The 14864-nt window shown below is 36.9% G+C and overlaps 1 protein-coding gene across 1 annotated transcript in view; it reads left to right on the top strand.

Moving 5' to 3' along the window:
* CNGB3 (cyclic nucleotide gated channel subunit beta 3) overlaps window positions 1-14864 on the top strand; it is a gene marked incomplete at both ends in the record, with an annotated part of 148181 nt that overhangs the window by 95760 nt on the left and 37557 nt on the right. Inside the window, 3 exon segments of the mRNA XM_082858993.1 lie at window positions 3587-3728; window positions 8169-8328; window positions 11871-11968. Coding sequence (XP_082715119.1) covers window positions 3587-3728; window positions 8169-8328; window positions 11871-11968 — 400 coding nt within the window.

The following is a 14864-nucleotide window of genomic DNA, read 5'->3' as shown; positions in this document are numbered from 1 at the left end:
CAAGAACCAAAAACTTGAAACAGCCTAGGTGTTCATCCACAGGAAGATGGATAAACATACTGTGCCATAGTCACTCAAGGAATAGTGCTTAGCAATAAAAAGGAATAAAGTACTGATACACACAAAAACACAGCTAAATCTCAAAAACATTATTTTGAGTGAAAGACATCTTACACAACAGTGTATATACTGTGTAATTTCATTGTGTGAAATTCTAAAGCAGGCAAAACTCATCTGAGACAGAAAAAAATTAGAACAGTAGTTGCCTGTGCGGGCAGGGATTGACTGGGAAAAGAGAGCTTTTTGGAGTGATGGAAATGTTCTCTGTCTTGATGGGTTTCTGGGTTACACAGGTGTATGGGTTTGTCAAAATTCATCAAATAGTATCAGGTAGTATACTTAAGATTTGTGCTTTCAATGTATGTTCAAAATTTTAAAATAACTCTTTACCAATACTTAACTCTAGTACATATATTTTTTTTCTGAAGTATATTCTAACATATATATATATTCTGAAGTATATTCTGAGTTTTATATATATAAATATTCTGAAGTACTGTATTTAGGAGGAAGTGTCTACTGTCTGCAAATTACTTTGAAATGCATCCAAAAAATAAGATGGATTGATGGATGGAAAATGGAGGAATATGTGACAAAGAAGGTAGAGTAAAATGTTCATAATAGAGTCTAGGTCGTGGATATACGGTGCTCACTGTGAAATTCTTTCAGTTTTTCTGTTTGTTTGAAATATTTCAAAACAAAATGTTGGGGGAAAAGTTTAATGCTGCATTTGTTTCACAGAGGAAGAATTTCTATTTTCACACTAAATTTTTTTTATGGTTTTATGTCAAGTTCTGCCTTAGTGCTTTAACTTGGGTCTGTATATATAGAGCCTGTAAGACAGCTCATGTATTAAATCGGCCAGATAGAATCTCCTTGAAAAGATCTATCTGCCCAGGATGTAAATATTAGAGGTGGATACACTTGACTAATTAAGCTAATCCTAGAAAATCAATAAGATGCCATCTAATTAAATTACAAATCTTACCTTTGGTTGTGCATGTCTGGCTGTAAGACATGACTGAGAAAAGAATCCCAAAATAAATCTCAAAGCATCCGGGCAGAAAACTTCCAATTAACATAGCAAACTGTTTCAGTATGAAAAAATAGTTTGAGGCTAACCCTTCAGATTTGGAAAATCAATGCCCAAGTTCTACATTTAATTGCTATTTTCTAACATCCATAAATAAGAAAATGAGAGAAAGTAATTCATGTGTTTGCTCCTCTTAACACTGGAGGGACTTTGTAGGGGATAGTAATCTCAACACTTGAAATGGAATTGCCATGTAGGGAGAGAATCTGGTCCCTGTCTCACTCTTGGGCTGTATTGGGGTCAATAAATTTCCTTAATTCAAAGAGACCCACAGGTCCAGGACCTGTGATAACACTAAATCAGGTAACAAGAAATTATAAATTGGAATTGAAAAGTTAAAATGCAATCCATAAAATTCATTCCATACTTCTTCAAGGTGGTTCTCTTTGACATCAAGTTCACTATAATATTTGTAAGTCTAAGGAAGCCTGCTAGAAAAACTATTGCAGAGTAGTAATATTTTTATTCTCTTGGCACAGAGGTTTCGAATTAACTCTTACCAAAGAATTAACTCTTACCAAAGAGTTAATTCTTTGTCTGTTCCTATATCTACCAGGTAAAACAAACAGACAAACAAAAACTCAGGTCCTTCGAAAGGTATTGAATATCAAAACAAGTGATTTCTTTCTAGATCTGTTTTTATTTAAATACTGACTTTAACTGCAGTTTGATTCTTTCTTTGTAAACCTCAAATTCTTAGTATTTGAAGATCTGAAAATTGTAATCTATTTTCACAAGAAAAAGACTATCCTTGTTCAAAGACAAATGTACCATTACTTAAATTGCAAATGTTTATGTTGCACACCCAGACAAGAAATAAAAGCCTGACTAGGGCAGGATTCTGTAAAAAGTGCTGCTTTTCTGTGTTTACTCTGGAAACTAGAATAGCTAGCTGGAACCCACTAAATCCAAATGCCTCTCTGAAGACCATCTGAAGATGGTCTCTATATATGGGATATTTTTCTTCAAGGATTCAGTGGAAATGTCTGATCCAGACCATGTTAACAGAGCTGTATGGAATATACCCAGTAGTATACCTAATTGTGTACCAAAATTACAATATATATATATACAATGGGGTTGTAATACTAACTTCTATTCCCACCTCACTCTGGATACATGAAACCCTTGATCAAATATAGCTAAGTGAATCTTATATGTTCTGTCCTAATCTTTATCATATTCTTTTCTGTTGCCCTGGTTAATGATGTTCTTCCCATCTGGGCTATTATGATCTGTCTCTCCATTTGCAACTGCACGAGTTAGGTACAGAATCTTTACCAAGTATATTTCTGAGCATAATTGGTTTTCTTCAATACTAAATTTCTAGATAAGTTACCTATTACACCCAAGAGTAATTCCCCTTTTAAGATATAACTCAGTTTTCCTCTGTCTCTGCCACGGTTTATATATTCAATAACATAATAAGATATGAGTAGAAAATAGAGAAGTATATACCTACTTGCTCTACTTCCCATCAGTAAAAAATAACTGGTTCTAAACTGTAAAGGGCTCTCCCATCTCCATAAACACATTTGATGTCTACGATATTCCTCACTAATCACTAGTGGGGCAGTTTAAAGGTAGCCTCACATCCTTTACTGTTCCTCTTATTGAGAGGTATATTCAAATATCCCTTCCCTTGAATCTGGGCTGGTCTTAGGGACTTGCTTGGCAAATATATATGGCAAGAGATTAAGACATTGCAGGGCTTCTGAGTTATAAGAAGCCTTATAGCTACTGCCTGGGCTGCTATCACTCTGGGGGAAACCAGCCACCAGACAAAAAGTCCATCTACCCTAAGACTTCCATGCTGTAAGGAAGCCCAAGCTAGTCATAAGGAGAGACCGAATGAAAATACCCAGCCAGCCCCAGCTGTTCCAACCATTCCAGCCCAGGCTCAGACTGTGAGAGAAGATACCCTGGGCATTCCAAACAGATATAACATGGAGAACAGAGGAACCCCGTCAACAGTTAGAACCAAGGCCTCAGAACTTTGGCCTCAATCAAGTCCTCCCAGTTTTCTCTAACTATTCAAGTCACCTGAGGGTCCACTCATCATAGAGTATGGATGAGCCATCTCTGGGGGGCCTTTTACAAAATACCTGACCCACAATATGATAAGCCTAGTAAAATAGTTGTTGTTTTATACCACTAAACTTTAGGGTGATTTGCTTTGCAGCGAGAAATAAGTGGAACAGCTAGTAAATACCATCCTTGGGTTTGTTTAGTCATTTCACAATGTTTATCAAGAAGTTTACATTAAAAAAGAAGTTTACATTAGTATACATGGTATTTGCTAATGCTGCCTACAGAAAGAAAATCTCGATTAGCAGGAAATATGTTAAAATCTAGTAGTAATCTATATTCCCAAGCATAGTGGCATTTTACTGTTATAGTAAAGAGCAAAATGTATATCTTCTCTTTTCACAGGTATCTGAGATGTTATTATTGGGCAGTTCGAACTTTAATTACCATTGGGGGCCTTCCAGAACCACAAACTTCATTTGAAATTGTTTTTCAACTGTTGAATTTTTTTTCTGGAGTTTTTGTGTTCTCCAGCTTAATTGGTCAGGTAAACTGAGATGTGAATCCCCGGATATACAATGCTGTCATTTTTGAAAGTCTAACAAGTCTTTATAAACTTTACAGAGAAAAAATCAAAATCTATCTGGTGGGTTTTTTTTTTTACTAATTTCCATCTATTTTGATGAATTGAATGGGGATGTAAATAGATCAACATTGCCTTTCAATTTTTAAACCATCAAATTTTTCAGAAGACTTGTACACAATGAGTGTTGCGTTAGACTCTCAGAGGGTCACGTTTCTAAGTTAACTTCTTATTTGGTGTTTCCTGAAAACTTTAGAAGCTTCTTTTTTTACTTAAACTTCAAATATTGTCATAAAATCCCTGGCTTAAAATCAACTTCAAAAGTCATTTAAACCAGAGGCTACCAAATGCTGTCTAAATTAATTTAATTAAAAAATCATTGGTTCATAAACGTTTATTATGGTATCTCCTTGCCTTATTCTCAAGGAATCACAGTCTAGTAAGAAAGTAAAACAAATACCCAAATAACTCTATTGCAAGGTAGAGGCCATTTGCAAGGGATAGAGCCCAACACCTTTGTAAATTCCCAGATTCACAAGAAATAAAAAGCTCGCAGCATAGCATCTTTAGACGTTATACTTCCTTGTAAGGTACTTTACATATTATATGTCTGAGAGCAAAAGCCATGTTGAGATTTGTGTATGGGGTAAATAGTTAGACAAAATCACAAAATGATTATTACCACTAGATAAATTATTGGTTCCCACTCACCACACTGACAGTGGTATGAATAAAACTCATGTTTTAACAAAATTTAGCAATGAAAACTATTCATTATAATATTTGAAGCTGATAACAAATATAACTCAAATCCTACATCCATGAATGTCAAGGGGCTGCTGTCCTTGGTAAGTTCCAGAGGAGAGTTTGAAAGCTCTGTATTAGGTCAGAAAAGGGAAGCTTCCCAGGAGGTTTCATAGAGGAGAATGTATTTAAAAAACCAGATAAGATTCAGTAGTTATAGACAGAGAGTTCAATCAATCAGAAACAGTGTGTGAAAGATAATGATAAAGCACAGATATGTTTGAGAAAATAGAATAAGTACCAGAACGATGGGAGTGAAGGACACCTATAAATAAGGTTAGAGATGTATGTAAGGACAAGATATTTTAAGGGCTCTGAATGTTAAATTAAAGATGTTGAACTTTATCCTAAGGGCAATGGGAAATCAGCCAGGGAAGGATTTTTAACAAATAAGAGATTTAAGGAAGATTAATCAAATATAATATAAATTGGAAGGGTCATACAGTTTTAAAATGTAGGTTTTATTATCATTTATGGATGGTGAGGCCAACAGATCAGGAGACCATTTACATTGAAAAGACAGTCTGTTATACAAACAGATCCAAGAAGAGGGGGTCACACCTTGCCAATAGGGCTACATAGGGAGGCACAAGGAAAGGAACTGATCAAGCAGGGTAAGGGGGTTTAAGATTGGTGAGTTTGGTAATTTCAGCAGGCTCTGGGGTGTAGGGACTGTCTCTAGTTGTCTGGTACCTGGCCCTGGAGTAATTGGGGCAGGTGGATAGTAGCCTAGAATATGAGAGCCCAATAAAGAAGGCTGTTGGGAGTATGGGCTCAGGGTTGGCTATTTTGCATATGAAAGGCACACTCCCAGTAGCTTGCTATCTTTAGGAATCAGCTAACTCTGGGAGGGATAGTCCCAGAAATCAAAGAATCAAAATACAGAAAACAAAAAAACATGGTGCTCAGGGATATGGCAACTTCAGCCTGAACATGGTAATCGAATAGAGAGAGAGACTGTAAAGGAAACTCTATTTAGAAAATGTTTAGGTTTGGAAAATGAACACCAAGCAGTTAAAAACTACAAGCACAAATTATAATCTTACTGCCTGGGGAGATTACATTAACAGTGACTGAAAATAGGAAGCTTGCGGAGACTTCCCTGGTGGTGCAGTGGGTAAGACTCCATGCTCCCAATGCAGGGGGCCTGGGTTTGATTCCCCCACATGCATGCCACAACTAAGGAGCCTGCCTGCCTGCCTGCCGCATCTAAGACCTGGTGCAACCAAATGAATAAATAAATAAATAAATATTAAAAAGAAAATAGGAAGTTTATTTATAGAGAAATGGAATTAATTTGAATATAAATGGCAAAAATCATATTACTTAATAAATTTTTATAAAATATATGTGAGGTAGCCAGACCCCCTTCAATGTTTTCTCAGTTTTGCAGTTGAGTCAACCCCAGTTTAAAGAGATTAAGAGGCAACCCTAATTCATACATGTAATTCATGGTCATATGATAAGGCCATATCATATTGATAAAAATAGTAAAATCTAACATGTATTTAGCACTTACTATGTCCAAGGAAATTTTTACAAGATTAAAAACTATGTCCAGCTCCAGTTAAAATTCTGTTCAAAGTGGTCTTTGGACTAACAGTAGAAGCATCACCTGGGAAATTCAAAATTCAGGCCTCACCCCTTACCTACTGAGTCAGAATTTGCATTTTAATAGGATCTTCAGGTGATTCATATGCACATGAAAGTTTGAAAGGGCAGCTTTATACCCCACACTGCACCTGCCTTTACAGTGACTTTTCTTTTTTTTTTTTTGCGGTACGTAGGCCTCTCACTGTTGTGGCCTCTCCCGTTGCGGAGCACAGGCTCCGGACGCGCAGGCTCAGCGGCCATGGCTCACGGACGCAGCCGCTCCGTGGCATGGGGGATCTTCCCGGACCGGGGCACGAACCCGTGTCCCCTGCATCGGCAGGCGGACTCTCAACCACTGCGCCACCACGGAAGCCCTACAATGACTTTGAGGACCCAAGGAACAAGAAGAAATATCAAGCCGCTAAACATGTAGGACTAGAGCCAAAAAGAAAGATTGAGGCAGGAGATAGAGATTTGTGCCTTAACTCTCACAGTGAATTAAATAAAGGTGCAGAGAAGGAGAACAGTTAGAAATGAAAGTAAGAAAGCCTGGACAAAACCTCCACTTGTTCAAAATTTCCATATATAACCACGCCAAGAACTACACCCTGGATGTGATCATCTCATTTTAACTGCAATATTCTATTCTCACATACAACTCAGAGAGAGTGACCTTTTCTTCCTCTAATCTGGAACACACATCATAGAATATATGTCTTCTTCATCTGCACCATCAAAATTCAGCATTGCACATAAAACATTCAGATTACTGTCACTACAAATTATCTGCCCCCAACACTGATCAATAACGCTTTTAATTGTCCTTGGATCCCAATTTAAAACTCTATTAACTTTCCCAACCCAATCTCTGATCTCCCAGTTCTCAAGGCCTTAGGTGACTGGGTAATGTTCATCATCTGTCAGAAATGGCTTGGAAAAAGGAGATCTAGGAACTGAGGTTGTTGAAGAAGAGCCCTCGAGGAGTAGGTTCGAAACTGAAAAAGTATCCAGTTTGACTCTCTGCATAGCTACTCGGCAGACACTTTTGACAAGCAGAAGAACCTATTAACTCTGAAATGGAAACCGAGGAAGGCATCACAATAAAAGAGCCATTTGATCTAGATCTCAAAAAATGAGTAGTTTTTCCATAAGCAGAAAAGGCTCAGCTACTAGAATGAATGAGCGAAAGTGACACCCAGGTTTTCCTCTGTATTATAAACCCATAGTCAAAGCAAATTTACAACCACTTACTTCCCTCTATGTGAGACGAAGAGTCAAGATATATATCTTTTCTGTGCTGAGACCTTAAAGATCAGCTTTTAACCTAGAGTGGGTTTTCATGGCTGAGTTATAAACATCCGAGAACTAAAACCTGACAGTTCCTTAAGTATTGTCACAGCAGTAGATGATGCTTCAGTAATTTCAGCACATTTCAACTTCTGCTGAATACTATGCCTTAAGCATAATGAGATTTGATTCTATCTGTCTAAGCAACACAAAGGGAAGTATAGAGGTTGCAATTTCGTGATGAATTGAGTCTATATAGCCAGCCACACTGCAAAATCTATGAAGGATGCTTTCTAAGCGAGACTCACCAAAATGGACTAGCCATTCTGCCAGGTAATTGCTCAACTTTCTTTGCACATTTCTTGCATAAGCACAGCTATATAATTTTTAAAATATCGACTAACATCTTTGCAGTAATATACAAGTTTGCAAAGAAGATTGTGTGCAGTCACATGCATTATGTGACTGAATCCTCACTGAAACCTCACGTGGTAGGTAAAACAGGTTCTATTGTCCTTACTGGGTCAGAAAGAGGATACGATTTGCCCAATATTTTATAGGTAAATGGCTGAAAGTAGGACCCAATATCAGTGTGTTAAAAATCAAGTAGTCAGGGATTAGAATAGAATGTATCATGTGAGAACTTTTAATTCAGCTGGGCTTATAGTAACTCTGCCACTTCCTCTGCTGGGTGTGGAGTGACCATGTTTGTGGTTTTAGATGCAAGATGTAATTGGGGCAGCTACAGCCAATCAGAGCAACTTCCGCACCTGCATGGATCATACCATTGCCTACATGAACACTTATTCCATTCCTAAGATTGTGCAGAATCGGGTCAGGACTTGGTATAAATATACATGGGACTCTCAAAGAATGCTAGGTAAGCACGGCAAATTACTGACTAAAACCCTGTAAAATGTGTCCTATAATGAAAATCCTATAAGGCAGCAATGGCAACTAACTGGGTTTGAAAAAGATTAGGAAACAACCAAATAATCTTTAAAGCATTAATTTAATACCATGGGCTTTTTTTCCTTAAATATTCAGACATAACTTACGGGTTATGCAAATCCTTCAAGAGCAAAGGCTATATTTTATTCAGTGCCCACCAGATGCTAGATATTACACACATTAGCTCATATAATCTTCATCAAAAAAAAAATGGGGAAAATTTGGTGTCATCAACCCCCTCTTAGGAGACAAGGAAATGGCAGCTCCTAACTGAAAAAATTGGCCAAGGACACAGAGTCCTTAGACAAATGGCCTAAACGGAACTGAGACATGCACCTGTTCTCCTCCAAACCCTTGCTCTCTCTGTGATATCATCCTCTTCCCAGAGCACAGTGAGTACTCAGAACAGCAATCTTTCAAGCCATTTTCAACCTGCTACAGGTCTCCTCTAATAGTCCCTTAATCATTCATGGTGTCTACTATTAGGACTATAACACTGGAGTTAAAAATAATGTTTACTAAAGATGTAAAGTAAGTTAATGTGCTAGTTGACAATAATCAGATTCAACTTTTAGTTTGCTCCTCACCATATAAAACTAGGAATTAGTGCTACTGAGAAGCCAATAAAGCTACTGCCCTCAGAATGCAAATTACAATGCGATTCCCAAATTGGAAGAATCAATATTGTGAAAATGACTATACTATCCAAAGCAATCTACAGATTCAATGCAATCCCTATCAAATTATCAATGGCATTTTTTACAGAACTAGATCAAAAAATTTCACAATTTGTATGGAAACACAAAAGACCCCAAATGCCAAAGCAATTTTGAGAAAGAAAAAGTGAACTGGAGGAATCAGACTCCCTGACTTCACACTATACTACAAAGCTGCAGTAATCAAGACAATACGGTACTGGCACAAAAACAGAAATATAGATCAATGGAACAGGATAGAAAGCCCAGAGATAAACCCACGCACATATGGTCACTTAATCTATGAGAAAGGAGGCAAGCATATATGATGGAGAAAAGACAGCCTCTTCAATAAGTGGTGCTGGGAAAACTGGACAGCTACATGTAAAAGAATGAAATTAGAACACTCCCTAATACCATACACAAAAATAAACTCAAAATGGATTAAAGACCTAAATGTAAGACTGGACACTATAAAACTCTTAGAGGAAAACATAGGAAGAACACTTTTTGACATAAATCACAGCAAGATCTTTTTTGATCCACCTCCTAGCGTAATGGAAATAAAAACAAAAATAAACAAATGGGACCTAATGAAACTTAAAAGCTTTTGCACAGCAAAGGAAACTACAAACAAGACAAAAAGACAACCCTCAGAATGGGAGAAAATATTTGCAAACGAATCAATAGACAAAGGATTAATCTCCAGAATATATAAACAGCTCATGCAGCTCAATATTAAAAAAACAAACAACCCAATCCAAAAATGGGCAGAAGACCTAAATAGACATTTCTCCAAAGAAGACATACAGATGGCCAAGAAGCACATGAAAAGCTGCTCAACATCACTAATTATTAGAGAAATTCAGATCAAAACTACAATGAGGTATCACCTCATACCATTTAGAATGGGCATCATCAGAAAATTTACAAACAACAAATGCTGGAGAAGGTGTGGAGAAAAGGGAACCCTCTTGCACTGTTAGTGGGAATGTAAACTGATACAGCCACTACAGAGAACAGTATGGAGGTTCCTTAAAAAACTAAAAAAAGAACTACCATATGACCCAGAATCCCACTACTGGGCATACACCCAGAGAAAAACATAATTCAAAAAGACACATGCACCCCAATGTTCATTGCAGCACTATTTACAATAGTCAGGATATGGAAGCAACCTAAATGCCCACCAACAGATGAATGGATAAAGAAGATGTGGCATATATATACAATGGAATATTACTCAGCCATAAAAAGGAATGAAATTGAGTCATTTGTAGAGACATGGATGGATATAGAGACTGTCATACAGAATGAAATAAGTCAGAAAGAGAAAAAAAATATCGTATATTAATGCATATATGTGGAACCTAGAAAAATGGTACAGATGAACCAGTTTGCAGGGCAGAAATTGAGACACAGATGTAGAGAACAAACATATGGACACCAAGGGGGGAAAGTAGCAGGGCGCTGGTGGTGGTGGTGGGATGAATTGGGAGATTGGGATTGACATATATACACTAATATGTATAAAATGGATAACTAATAAGAACCTGCTGTATAAAAACTAAGTAAAATAAAATTCAAAAAACAAAAACAAAACAAAGTTTCTTAGAAGCAGGTAAGAATCACTGGTTGTTGACGGTAGGACCTTATCTTCTCCTTTCTGCCAGTCTTAAGAGGTTCCAACCACAGGTTTAGAACCTCTTCCTGAATCTAAATGACAAAAACAACAAACTTTTTTCTTAAACATACACAGCTATTCCTGCGGGCATCTCAAGCAGGGAGGAAGAGGGGCAGTAACAGGCTCCTTCCCTCTGTCCCTGTGGACACTGCTCCAACTCCTTCATTTAGGAAGGAACTAGAGAAAAAAAACCCTTGGAAACAAGGAGCTGTGTTTTTATAGAAAAGATATTTTCATATTTAGAACCAATGTTGGAATCAAAATAAGGATATAGTATATAAATTTTTTTTCTTTTCTAAATGGATTCAAGAAAACATCAAAAGTAATCAGCTCTCAGAAACCCATAATATACTGTAGACTAAAAATGGGCAGTTTTATTCATGCACCATTTTATCAGCCTGAAGGCCCATCATTTAATTCACACGTAGAAAAATCTTTAATGTATTCACATACTTCATTGAGTTAATAAGCAAGTAAATAACAATAATTTGAATTTACTCACTTAACAGATTTCTTCTTTAGATTCCACTCCCAGCTCAGCCACCCACCACTTATGCACAGATGAGTAAATCACTTACAGCCTCTCTGAGTTTCAGTTCCCCTTTTGTTTCTTCTTTCCAGAAAGTAGGAGTAAGAATACTTATCCTTAGGGTTGTCATGAGGGTCCAATAAGATCATGACAGGACTCTGTAAGCTACACGGTATTCATTATTCTTTGCCATCCTTAGGATGTTAGGGCTGGTCTGCAGAATCAGAAGATAGGAACTAGATCCTTTTCCCATCCCAGTTTGTTCGCTAGCCTTTGTCCCATCATCACTAAGCTTTAAAATTTCAGCAAACACAAAATTCTGGAATTATTCAGAACTATTATGTCACCAATATTGAAAATACTTCTTTTCTTTCATGCAAGTAATAGTGCTATTATGATAAGTATGTATGTCCAGTAGAAGCAATGAAAATATAGACTGTGATGCAGCTGTTTATAAAAAGAGTTGATATTTTGTTTCCTTTATTTTTTTAATTGTCCTTGAACTTTGATGTTTTTTCCTTAATTATTCTCCTTTATGGATTGATGTGTTTATCTTTATGAAGATGAATCCGACCTACTTGAGACACTGCCAACTACAATGCAGTTAGCCCTCACCATTGATGTGAACTTCAGCATCATCAGCAAAGTCGACTTGTTCAAGGCAAGTGTTTTTCCAATTCATAGGAAGGCACCGTATCAATTACTCTGTAAAAATCAAAGCTCTTGCTGAATTCTTGGTTGATAATTTGTTCTTTGAGCATTTACACTATATTGTCTCCCTGTCATCTGTCCTCCATTGTTCTGATATAAAATAAACGATTATTCTTATTGGAAAAAAAAACAAAACAAACAAAAAAGCTCTTGCTGAATACAGCATTTATGGTTTTTTTGCCTTTATGTTTACAACATCAAAATAATCTAGAGAATTTATGTGAAATTAGAATCAAATAAACTACGGATCTCTCTTCAGCAGATGACTTGTTTAGAAGCCTCTCTCTCCTAACTGGTGTCAAAGAAGAAGAGTTCTTCAAGGTCTTCTTGCATTAATTTAAATATAATTAAATTCTACAGCTCTATATCTTTGCTACTACACATGTCATCTCCCATTTACGAATATGCCTTGGCAATGCATGGCAAATCAGGCCCCAGATTAGCTCTGGTTTGGCCTGACAGTCAGAGAATCATGCCTAATCATGTCTCCAATACAAATGCTTAGGATTTAGATTTTTTACATGGCCAAATTCAAATTTAGAGGGGCTTTTTAAAGAAAAAATGTATAGCAAAGAAAATTTTAATGTTTTGAATGTTTTTAATTTTCTGCCCTCTTCTCAACGCATTATACTATATGGAAGTTTTTCTCACCTAACACTTATTCTGTGTGTGGCATTTACTGATTCGTCTATTTAATTAATTCATTCAATGAACATTTATTAAGTTCCTACTATGTTCCAGGCACCATATTAGCCACTAGGAATTCAACTTCTAAAAACAAATACTTGCACACATGGGGCTTAAATTCCAAAAGAGAGGAATGAAAAATATATATATAATATGTGAGAAGGTGATAATGCTATGAACAAAATTAAACAGATTAAAGAGGATGAGGGAGGTACTGGGCATGAAATGTCTGCTCTAATGAAGTGCAATTGAGCATCTGGGCAGAGGACTGCAGGATGCAAGGGAGTGAGCTATGCAGATATTGGGAGTGGGAGAGGAGGGATGGACAGAGAGGGAATATTACAGGAGGATGGACAAGATGAAGCCCTGATCTGGGAGGCTGGAGCAAAGGCAGAGTGATGTAAAGCAGGAGTAGTCAGAGGAAAGTAAAAACAGGAAGGATGAGTCAGGGGGCAAGTTAATGGAGGGCTTTGGAGGCTGTAGCATAAAATTTGGATTGTACTCTGAGATGCAAAACCCACTAAAGATCTTGAGCAGAAGATGATCTACTTGAGATCTGTTTGAAAGGGATTTTTTCCTGCTCTGTGGAGAGTAGACCAGGAAGCAAATATGGTAGTCAGGGAGGCCAAAGAGGGATAACATCTTTAGACGTCTATAGGGATGATGGTAATCAGACCCAGAATAGTAGGAGCAGAGTTAAAAAGTGGCCAAATATTGGCTGTATTCAAAGGAAGAGCCACAGTTTTTGCTGTTTGATTTTGTGAAGGGAGAGAGAGACAGAAATGAAGGATGATTCAGGATTTAAGCTGAGGAACAAAGATACCATTTGCAAAATAGGAAATTTTAGAGTAAGTGTAGGATGAGGAGGGTAGAAATAGACTGTTTTTGGATGTGTTGGTTTGAGGTGAGAGTTAGACTTTAGATGGAATGTCATGTAGGCAGTTTGATAAATAAATCTGAGTTTAGGGGAGAGGTCCAAGCTGGAGCCATAAATTTGGGCAAATCAACATATTGATGGATTTTAAGCTAGGGACTAGATATTATCCCCTATTATGTAACCCAGACAGAAAGATATGCCTTGAAAATACATAATCGATACCATTGTGGGCAAGATGAAGAAGCAGACTCTGTATGGTAAAATGGTTAGGCAGAGTCACCCTCGATGTTAGGTTACCGTACAGTGTCCTAAACGGCCTTAGGAAGGAAGAGAGGGGATGGGAGGGAGGATGCCCTGGGGTCAATTCCTGGAGATTATAGGAAAGGAGTTTCCTAATTGGAAAGTGGTTCCCAATTTCTAGTGCGAGTGCCACAGTGGAAGCTCTGGTGAGGTAGAAGCACCACGGAATGTATTCAAACAGTTTTCTGATCTTCCACCAGGGAGACTGGGAAAGGGATTTCTACCTTGGTTAACAGGCTCATCTAGATAAATGGTTTTCAAGCTGCAGCTTGTAATTCATTTAGGGATCATGAATTCAATTAAATGGGTCACAAACAGCATATAAAGTAGACAAGAAAATATCAGAGTCCCTCACACATAAGTAAGGGTAAGCACTGTATTACAAAATTTTTGTTTCAGTTATTTATTTTTGTAATACACATATACATATCTATGTGTGTACTGGGCACAATGTAAATGTCTTTGTTACTACAAGTTACGGTCAAAAAAGGTATGAAAGCCACAAGGCTAAATTAACAGTATTTTTAAATGCTATAAAATTTTTAACAACTTAAGGACTAGCTTAATTGAGAATAAATGAGAATAAGTGAGAACCAGCTACATTTTAAAGAAAACAAAAGCTTTAAATTATATACCAGTGACTTTTATGGGGTTATCTCTGATCTGGGAAGTTATCAGTTTTCAACCTCAGAGTTTTTTCCTTTGTTTTTACATATATTTTTGGAAATCCATAAAATCAGCAACATCTGATTGAGAAAAAAATGTTAAATCTTCACATGTTGCTAACGTACATAAATATAGATTCATTCTTTCCTGACATTTCCATTAAAGATGTAGCTCCTTCCAGAAAGAAACCATTTCCATTTATATTTCTGTTAAATGAAAAAATTATTTTTTTACCTAAAGCCAAATGAAGTAGAAAATAAGCAGGTATGGAAGCTTTCTAAATTTATTTCTTTTCTAAATCTTGCTAAGACAGTCT

The sequence above is a fragment of the Leucopleurus acutus genome (assembly GCF_964270905.1).
Source record: "Leucopleurus acutus genome assembly, chromosome: 17".
NCBI lineage: Eukaryota > Metazoa > Chordata > Mammalia > Artiodactyla > Delphinidae > Leucopleurus > Leucopleurus acutus.
The sequence above is the reverse complement of the archived record's forward strand: the minus strand, read 5'-3'. Positions and strand labels throughout refer to the sequence as shown.